The sequence below is a fragment of the Octodon degus genome, unplaced genomic scaffold (genome assembly GCF_000260255.1).
Source record: "Octodon degus isolate 3935 unplaced genomic scaffold, OctDeg1.0 scaffold00236, whole genome shotgun sequence".
Classification (NCBI taxonomy): Eukaryota; Metazoa; Chordata; class Mammalia; order Rodentia; family Octodontidae; genus Octodon; species Octodon degus.
Genome location: NW_004524812.1, coordinates 1,908,730 through 1,918,931, shown reverse-complemented (window position 1 = coordinate 1,918,931; position 10,202 = coordinate 1,908,730). Strand labels below are relative to the sequence as shown.

The 10,202-nt window shown below is 38.5% G+C and overlaps 1 protein-coding gene across 4 annotated transcripts in view; it reads right to left on the bottom strand.

Annotated features, from left to right (window-relative positions):
• Dock11 (dedicator of cytokinesis 11) overlaps positions 1 to 10,202 on the bottom strand; it is a 224,183-nt gene that overhangs the window by 70,993 nt on the left and 142,988 nt on the right. For all 4 annotated transcript variants that reach the window (XM_004645686.3, XM_023706010.1, XM_023706012.1 and 1 more), the window contains 2 exons: positions 8,443 to 8,554; positions 1,273 to 1,339 (listed from right to left, as the gene is read on the bottom strand). In XM_004645686.3, the coding sequence (XP_004645743.1) occupies positions 1,273 to 1,339; positions 8,443 to 8,554 (179 nt within the window). The remainder of the gene's footprint in view (positions 1 to 1,272; positions 1,340 to 8,442; positions 8,555 to 10,202) is intronic.

Here is a 10,202-nt window from a genome sequence, read left to right as displayed (position 1 = left end):
CAAAAATTGACTCCTGGAACTAGGCATGGTGGCACAGGCTTGTAATTCTAGTACTCTGGGTGGTTGAGGCAGGAGAGTCAGAAATTTCAGCCCAGCCTGGGCAACTTAGCAACTTAGTGAAACCTTATCTCAGAAATTTTAAAAAAGCTAGGAATACAATTTTGTGTGAAGATTCTGGGTTCATTCCCCAATACTGCAAAAAGGAAGGGCTGGCGGGGGGGGGATATGTTGTGGGTTCTTTGTCATTACAATACTTTTTATTACTGAAAAACTTTAACACATGAAAGTATGACGGGAAAAAAAGAAAAGAAAATAGGATGGATAGCATACAAAACTCCCACATACCTATTTCCCTCTAGCTTTAACAATTATCCTAGCTATTTTTGTTTAATCACTCTGAACTGACCCTTGTTCTTCCTCTACCCTTGGTACCTTCTGTTGTCTTTGAAACAAATCACCAATATCAGCTACTTTCACTAGTAAATATTTCAGTATAATTGCAGTATGTAAAAAAGGAACTTAACTGCTGTTTTGTCTGCTGAGATTTTCTGCACAATGTTCAAAGACTTTAATCAAATGGTTATGCACTAGGGTCGGGGACATGGCTCAGTAGAATAAGCGCTTGCCTGGCAAGCACAAGGGCCTGAGTTCAATCCCTGGTTCTGCCTAAAAAAAAATGGTTATGAACTTTCTGTCCTCTTTTGTCTAGCAGAAACACATATAAGTTGTTTACTATCTATATAATTTTTTTCATTTCATGTCTGATTTTTCTTTTACCTTTGAATAATCATGTAAAAGTGGCTCAGCATGCAACAGAGGACATTTTTCCACCTCCAGATGAGATTTTTTCCCCAAGTGCCTTGAAATGCACATGCTGACACACACACACAGACACACACACACATTTTGAAATAAGTAGAATTACTCAGCTCTACACAAGAGTACAATTTATGAATTTCATTATAATTAATTCAGCATCTGCTCCAAATGAATGGTGTAGGACAGCTGGTACCACTTCCAGTTTTCCCAGGTAACAGAAAGATTCCCACTGGGCCATAAAGATGGTCTATTATTAGCTAGAGTTTTCTGTAATACTGCAAGCATCCCATCTCCATCTTTTTCTTCTACTGATGGACAAAGAATGCCAGCCTCAATGTTATTAAAATAACTGAACATTTTCTACATTTTTCACAAATAGGCCATTAAAAACAGATAAATGGTAATAAACTCCCTCCAAAGAAGAGGAAAGTTTATGAAAATAATTTTACTTACTCGAGAAGTATAAGAATATTTATGAGCTCCTGAGGAGATACTTTATTCCAGTAACTTAAGAGAGTATCTGAAAACAGAATAAATAAAATATTACGTCTTGAACAAATAAGAGCAAATAATCCAGTGAAGCTCCCAATAGTCATAAACTAGCTTTAACAAACATCAACTCACAACCCATCTTGTTTAATTTATATCCTCCTCTCCTTCTCCATTGCCTACACACAACACTATTTTTTTTAATTCTTTTTTTTTTTTTTTTGGTGGAACTGGGGATTGAACTCAGGCCCTTTCGCTTGCCAGGGAAGCGCTTATTCCACTGAGCCATCTCCCCGGCCCCTGTATTTTTAAAATTAATCATGAATACATCATTTATACTCTGGTTTCTCTTCAGATTGTATAAATCTTTCACCTTTTACAAATACATCATTTAATTTGTTAATTCAGCACCACATCTCCTATTTACTCTGTAAATGTTCTTTTATTGTAGCAAGTCCTATTTATTTATTTATTGGTACCAGAAATTGCCCCCATAAAAGCTCTTTTAGACAGCTTATCTAAATATACATATCATTCCAGAATACAGGAAATTAAGTTGTGGTTTTCACTTTAGGCCTGGTGGGTTTTTTTTTTGTTTGTTTTCCCCAGGTAAATACACAGTGTTTTATTTTTTTCTTCATAGTACCTACAGCTACCTGGACTTCCTTTGTGTCTCTGCAGCTTGTTTCCTCCCTCAGTCCCCTCAAGCTGAGCATAAGGCTGGCACATCTTGCTCTGCATTGTTAGGCCTGGTGTTTTTAATAAACACTCTAAATTTTAATTGAATTTGGTTTATGTGTATTTTTCTGAGGTTAAGTGCCCTTTTCTGAATGAAAAGGGCCCTGCAAACAGAAAAGTTTAAGAACTTTAAACTTAAGAAGAAAATTTCCATCTTCCTCCTCTTTGTATTTGGATGATAAATTCTGAAATTCTATGCCTTGTTATGTAGCTATAGAACTACTATTTCAGGCAGAAAAATTCCTTCAGTTTATCCTACATACTTCGTTAACACACTCATTCATGGAGATCTTAATTTTGATACCACTTAGCTTTGCATTCCTATTTTTAAGTTTGTAGAGACAGTGCCTTACGATATATAGTTCAGGCTGGCCTCGAGCTTGCCTTCCGAGCACTGGGATTACAGGCATGAGCCACCACACTTAACCTCACATTCCTTTTTATTTCGGGGTGGGGGGGGAGCACAGAGGATCAAACTCAGGACCTTTCACTCACCAGGCAGGAGCTTATCCTTTTATGTTTTTTTTTAAATCCTACTCCGATAAAGTTCGTGGCACCGGCAGACCCTCCACTACATTGAAAAATATTTCAGCTATTACAAAAAATAAGCAAATAATTTATCTAAAACCAGGTTATACCGTAGGAAGATAAAATTGGAGGACAAGACAATAATGGTTTTATGGGGGGGTTGGAATAGGGGAGATTATGATTTAGGTATTTTCAATTATTTTATAAGACCATGAATATTAATAGTTTTCAATATTTACAAAACATTTCTCATTAAGTAAAAAAATGTTTAAATTGTAGCACATTTGATTTGTTTCAAAAATTAAGATAGTGGTTGCCTCCCCTCCGAATTTTTGGTATCTTCCCTGCGCGCGCAAACTAAAGCTATCCCATAATACGCTGACTTCCGGGGCAGCCTGTCGAGCGCCATTTTCAGCTGCGGAGTCTTCGGTGTTGGACGCTCTGTGGTTTTTTTCCCAACAAAAACCTGTTGCCTCTTCCCCAGAATCCCCAAACCTTTTGGTCATCCCTGAAATCGTGCTCTACAGATCCAGTGACCTAAAGCAGCCTTCGAGAAGGTCTGTAACAGGGTGAAAGGGGTGCACGCTGCAGCGGCCCACTGAGGCGGCCTGCTCGAGTGGCCGCTCAGGCGGCCCTCTGAGGCCTGCTGAGGCCTGCCGAGGCCTGCTCTAGCCAGTGGCGGTTCCTTCATTATTAGTGGCTTCAGCCACCGGGCATTATCAGGACTGTTTCCAATTCGGTGAAACATCTGCCAAGCCCTGCCGAGGCCTACTGAGGCCTGCTGAACTCTGCCGAACTCTTGCCGAGGCCTGCTGTAGCCACCGGACCTTATAGGAACTGTTTCAAAATCGGCAAAACATCTGAGGTGTGCCGAGGTCTAGTAAGGCGTACTGAGGTGTGCTGAGGCGTGCCGAGGCCTACCGAGGCGGGCCGAGGCCTACTAAAGCGGGCCGAGGCGGGCCGAGGCCTACCGAGGCCTGAGGAGGGCTGAGGCGTGCCGAGGCCTGAGGAGGGCCGAGGCGGGCGGAGGCCTGAGGCGGGCCGAGGCGGGCCAAGGCCTGAGGAGGGCCAAGGCGTGCTGACGCCTGCCAGAGGCGTGCCCACACCTGCCTGGCCTACCCTAGCCAGCGGGCAGTTCCTTGGCCATTAGTGGCTTCTGCCACCGGGCCTTATAGGAACTGTTTTTAAATCGGCACAACATCTGCAGAGCCCTGCTGAGGCCTGCTCTAGCCAGTGGCAGTTCCTTTCTTTATTTGTGGCTTCGGCAAACAGAGCCTTATCAGAACTGTTTCCAAATCAGTGCAACATGATGCAGGCGGGCAATTCAGATAAAGGAGGCAGGGAAAATGATAATAGATCTTCAGAAGGAGGCCAATTGCAGCATGAAGACTGTGATTTGGCATCTGATAAATTTAAAAAGGCATGGCTAAAACTAAAAGACATCCATGATAAAGAGCTACAGCGCTTACAGACAAAAATAACAATGAGGGAAAGGCAACTAGCAGATAAAAAGCGGACACACTCCGCAGCCAAAATAAAGCAGTTGACTAAGCAGTGTGAAATTCTCAATTGCACTATTAATGACTTGCGGAAACAATTAAGCTCAAAAGTATGTGACCGCTGCATGATAAATGAGACATACAGGCGTGTACTGCAGAAAGAAATACATAATATTCAGCAATTAAATCTCAAGTTTGTTTCTGGACTCGTTACAGAAATTAATAGCCTACGAGAAGAAATAAAACAGTTTTCTGAAAAAGCAAAATCGGGCCCGAAAAAGCTGTATGTTTCTGTTCGTGATAGTGATGATGATGATGATGATGATGATGATTTCATTCCTTTGAATGGAAAGCCTAAGCTAGTCTTTGATGTCCTGGACCCCACACAAGTAAGGCAAACACGTGTGGCTGGCAGATCAGTAAGAGGAAAACATACTGAACAAGCGAAAACTAGTTCTAAAATAGCACTGGAACAAAGTGTAAGGCCTCCAGTTCCACTGCAGAGCAGAGTCATTCAAGGGCCCCAGAACCCTTCTGACCAAATGCCCAGTAATGATGGCAAGCTTGCCACAGGGGGCAGTGCCTGCCAGATGTCACGTGCATGTCTTTCTGTAATGCCTGCATTTGGAGCTCAGAAAGAGCTTGGATTTCCCTGTGGCAAAAACGTTCCTGGAGACAAAATTGGCACACTAAAAAGGAAACATGAAACAAATGCCACAACATCAGCCTCCACAAAATCGTGTGATATGAAAAAGAAATTCATTAACCTGTTAAGTAATCCTGAAAAAACCGCACCAACTCAGGTAGCATCTGAAACTTCAGAAGGAAATATGCCTAGTTATAAAGGACACTCAATCCTCTTGCTTTCAACGAGAAAGGAAACATTCACTTGGAATGTATTGTCTAAGGACTCTACCTCAAAATCTAGTGAGAAAGAGAGATCAACACTTGGTATTCCTTCTAGCAGCCTTGGGATTTCTGAGAGAGCTGGTAGTACTCAGAGACCACCAAGTGCACAAGTTGCCTTGAATACTAATGAATCTCAATGTGCAGGTGGTGATGTGACTAAACCTCAAAGTGATTCTGGGAGTGCCCTTGTGGAGCCAAAAGCCAATTCAGATTTACAGAAAAAATAGTTTTCCTTTGTCTTCTCTGCTTAGGAAAACAGTTTTATCTTTCAAGAAGACATTTTTCCTATTTGTTATTTCACACTATATAACTGTTGATTCCTGATTCTCATCTCTTTCAGTAAGGCAGTAAGACATGAAACGTGCTTGGCAAGTGACTCTTAAGACTTTGAAATTGTGAATTAGTTCAGTTAATAAAGTATAGCTACAAACAGAAGGACATTCTTCAGAATGCCTGGACTTCATAGGAATGTGTACAGGTTAGACCATCTTTTTCTTGATAGTGAAGTGGCACTGTTCATGACCCAGTGAAAAAGCAGAGAGAACGTTGAAGGTTATGGACTTACAAGAAGTTGACATTTAAATGTACATAGACTAAAGTAGGTTATTTACTGGACATGGAGAAGTAGATTGCACCCTTTGAAAATGATCTAGAGGCCGATCTTTTTTCAGAGTAAAATGGACATGACTTTACAGATACCTAGTGTGACTTTATACATACAAAAGGTGAAGAGATGTCATACAGACTGTCTACTAGTTATGGAAAATGTACTTTTTAAATCAAAAAAGAAGAAAGAAATCTAACAAACACCAAATATTTGACAGAAAAACGAAGTTAACATTTATAAGAAGAGGAACTACGAAGTTCAGGAGAAATGAAAGTCAGAGTTGTACCCATGGCATTCAAAGAGCAGCCAGACTTGTTTCTGGTTAGCATAGTATGTGATGTATGTGTGCAAGTGAAGTGTGTGTGTGTGTGTGTGTGTGAGTGAGTGAGAGTGTGCGTGTATGTGTGTGAGAGTATGTGTGTGTGTGTACGAGTGGAAGAGATGAGAACTAATTACTCATCTCCAGTATCCATCCTTCCTTTTTCTCTCCCTTCTCATTTAAACTGTGGTATCCCTCCTTTTTTTTTTCTAGATGGAGAGTCTCACCATATTGCCCAGAGGAGGCTCAAACTTATCCTCCTGTTTTAGGCTCTCCAGTAGCTTGGATTGTAATCACACACCACCAGGCTAAGCTATTTTCAACCATTTGTTTTATGTTTCTTTTCATATATCTTTTGAGTACCTTTATTTTAATTCATTAATTATTTTTTTTGAGACAGAGCCTTCTTTCAGACTAGCCTTGAACTCACACTGTAGCCCAGGCTGGCCTTGAACTTGAAAGGATCTTCCTGGCTCAGCCTTGTGAGTACTGGGATTATAGGCTTGTGTCACCATGCCTGGCTGGATATCTTTTTTTTTTAAAAAAAAAAAATTTATTGAGTTAATGTATCAAACTTGTCCATTTAAAGAGTTGAAAATACAGTAATTTATATTCACAGCACTGTGAAATCACAAATTGTAATGTTTTAGAACATATCATGGCTTCATAAATAAGCCTCATAAACATCCGTAGTCAATTTCTATATTCACTGTTAGCCTTGTGAGGACAAAAGTAGTAATGTGACTTTAGTTATTTGATTCATTATTTCCTGGAATTAAACACTAGCACCATGAAAAATTATCTTCCTTATTTCTTTTCCAAAACACAAGGACCCATAGCATAGCCTCAAAGTATTTTTTTTTTACTTTTTTGTTTGTTTTTTGGTCTTTTTGAGATGGTGTCACTATGCAGTTCAGATTGGCCTTAAGCTCACTTCGTAGCCCAGGCTGGTTTTGAACTCACAGTGATCCTCCAGCCTCAGCCTCCCAAGTGCTGGGATCAGTGTAATCTTTTGTCTTTCACTCTCGATTGTACATTCATGGAAATTTAATAAGATTCCAGGGTGGGTTTTTTTGTTGTTGCATTACTGTACTTTAGAATTTATTCATATGATTTATTTTAGTGTGTTTTAGCTTTTTGGTTGTCAACTTATTTTTATGTCTTTGTGTCCTGCATTATTACAAAAATATTTAAAGCATGTAGTATTTTCTGAAAGTAAAAATAGCTTGTGGATTTAGTTCAGTGGTAGTGTGCTTATCTGACCTTTGGGTTTGATCTCTCACACCAGTATTTTTTAACCTATTTTGCATGCTTATATTTGGTAATTTGAACAACTGTTTTGAAGATAAAAATGTACACTATAATAACCATTGTTGATTTTCTATCTTGTTTTGAAATTCTATATTTGTAATGTTAATTTTTACTCTTTAAAATAAAAAATGTGTAAAAAGTAAAAATGTATAAAAAATACAAAATTTGTAAAAGATAATGACCATGATGGTCAGAACCAAGTGCCTTTTTTATTTTTATTACAATCTATTTATTTTTGCAATGCCGGGAATTGGAGCTAGGGATGTGAGTTACAGCCCTAGTGTGAATTTATTATTATTATTATTATTATTATTATTATTATTATTTTGTCTTTTTGAAGCAGGGCCTTGCTATGCAGTTCAGGCTTGCCTTGTGCTCAGTTTATAGCGCAGGCTGGTCTCAAACTCAATGACAATCTTTCTGCCTCAGCCTCCCGAATTTTGGGATTAGAAGCATGTGCCAACATGCCCAGTATTTTGTAATAATTTTTTTTGTCTTTTTGAGACATGGTCATGGCCACCATGCCCGGCTACATGCATTTATTTTTGAACTTTGTATTTACATGGCACTGTGACATTTGAATACATGTATATATTGTGTAATGTTTAACCCAGGTGACTTTTGTTTCCATTCATGCATACTTTTGAGAACAAAGGAGGGAGAGAGTTTTGTAAATTAATGTGGTATTTGAGAATATGATGTGATTTTACTTGTAGAAGACATGAAGTTTATGAAAATCTCTGTTATAGTCCATCATATTGTGTAAAGAGAAACTGTTAATACAAATAGCTAAGACAGTCTTCTTGAAGGAGAAAGCAGCCTGATGACCTGATGCCACACCATGCCATACAGTGATGCTGCAGGAGATGACGACACCATTCCCTACCCTTGGAGAACTTTTTTCTTTTTGATTTGTGAAATCCTGGGCCAAATAAAATCTAAAGTGTTATATGAATTCCTGTTATTGGTCATTTAATGAATTATCTACTCTGCATGAAAAATATCACTTCAAAAAATTAAATTTATGAATTTATAGAATGACTTGAAAATTTATATGGTCAAATCTTTGATTACATGAACCTATTTTAAGGTTCATATTAAGGGGTATTTGAGATAAGAGTCTTCAAAGATGTTTATGTATATGCTATACTTATATATGATGGTCTGAACCTAATAGGGAGGGTGGATTGGTAGATTTCATGCTAAATATATTGATAACTCACCTTCAGAAATCATTTTTACTATATATAGGTAGCACATCAGGAGGCTTCTGATTTCATACTGATCCAACCGGTTATACTGGGATACGCTATTCCTTGTAGAACTCTGTTGGGTCTGTGGTATAAAGACAGTACATTTGTGAAACAACCCCAGTTTACTGTAGCCTTAAATTCAGTAACAGTCCTATGTAGGAAAATTCTAAATGTAAGTAAATTTTACACCACACCTGGCACATAAATGGGCTTTTTGTTGACAAGAATACCTAGAAAATTATGTTGGAGTTTTCAAGAAGATTCAGTTATGAATACTGTGTTCCCAATATACTTTGTGTTTTTGTTGCAAAATGTTAAATCATATGGCTATTACAGGAAAAACTTGCGAAGGACTACAATATGTGAAAGCAAGAAAGTCTCTAAATCCCTAGTTTAATAAAATGGAATGTTTAATCTGAGGTATAATTTACCTAAAATATTTAACAATTACACTAAGGTTCTGGTATTCAAAATTAAAGCCTCTACAAAAAGTAGTGATGTTCCTGTCATTTAATATTTGTTATAATACCCAGCAGTTAAGCATAAGATCTAACTTTAGAGGATTTATATGAATAAAGCAACAAGAATCTAAAACATTGCCCTTCTTAAAAACCAGTACTTAAGGTTGGTTTAAACTGGGCAAATACACTCACTAGAGTAGGATTTACCTAGAACTTCTACATGGAGCAAAACAGACCTAAGTTCTGATTGTTTCTAACTGTGGGAGTACTAACAAGTCACTTAACTGTTTTTACCTTTATTTGCCTTACCTATGAAAAGTATCTGTTGTCAAAATTCTAAATAGTGTTAATGAACTTTGAGAATAAGTTACACAAAGGTTCAAAGAAGGGCAGTAGTTATGGTATTTCCTATCCAGAAGCATCAGCATCACCTGTATGTTTTAGCAGGTTCCGTATCTTCTGAATCTCCACTCTTGAGACTTAGAACTGGAAATCTTATTTATTAAATAGTCCAGGTTATTCTACTGCACGCTTAGAGAGAGTGCTATGATACAGTAGAGAAAAAGCTGGAATTAGGGGCCGGCAAGATAGCTCAGCTGCCTAAAGTGCCTGCTTAGGCAGGCTTAGGCAGCGTAGGGACCACCATTTGATCCCCGGCATCACATGCCACACCAGCCCCAAGCCAGCTGCCAAAATAAGAAAAAAAAATAACCCTGGAATTAAAGAGTCCGTTCCAGTGTAGGCCTGCCAGAGCTGCATAGCTTTTCTAAGTCACAATTCCAATTTGCATTGATAAACTAAAATTTGAAGTTGATTGATTAAATTTCAGGTTGGGGACAGCATAAACACCTGCCTGGGAAGTGCAAGGTCCCAAGTTTGATCTCCCATACTGAAAAAAGGAATGAATTTGATTAAATTTTAATGGATCCTAATCTAAGCTCTATGATTCTGTGATTTTAGCATTGTGGCAATCTTTTTACTGATATAAAATGAGATCTCTAAATTTAATGTTAGGTTTGAAACAATTTAAGAGTTGAAGGACAAACTCAAAGATTCTGAAACCATCAATTTGCGGACAAATGTTTTTCTGTTTAATATCATTACTGTATCACAAAGAAGTAAAAGCCTGGTGTTGGTAAGATAGCTCAGTGGTCCAAAGTGCCTGCTTAGGCAAGCTGAGGGTTCTTTTTTTTTTTGGTGCAACCCGGGATTGAACTCAGGCCCTTGTGTTTGCCAGGGAAGCACTTATTCCACTGAGCCATCTCCCTG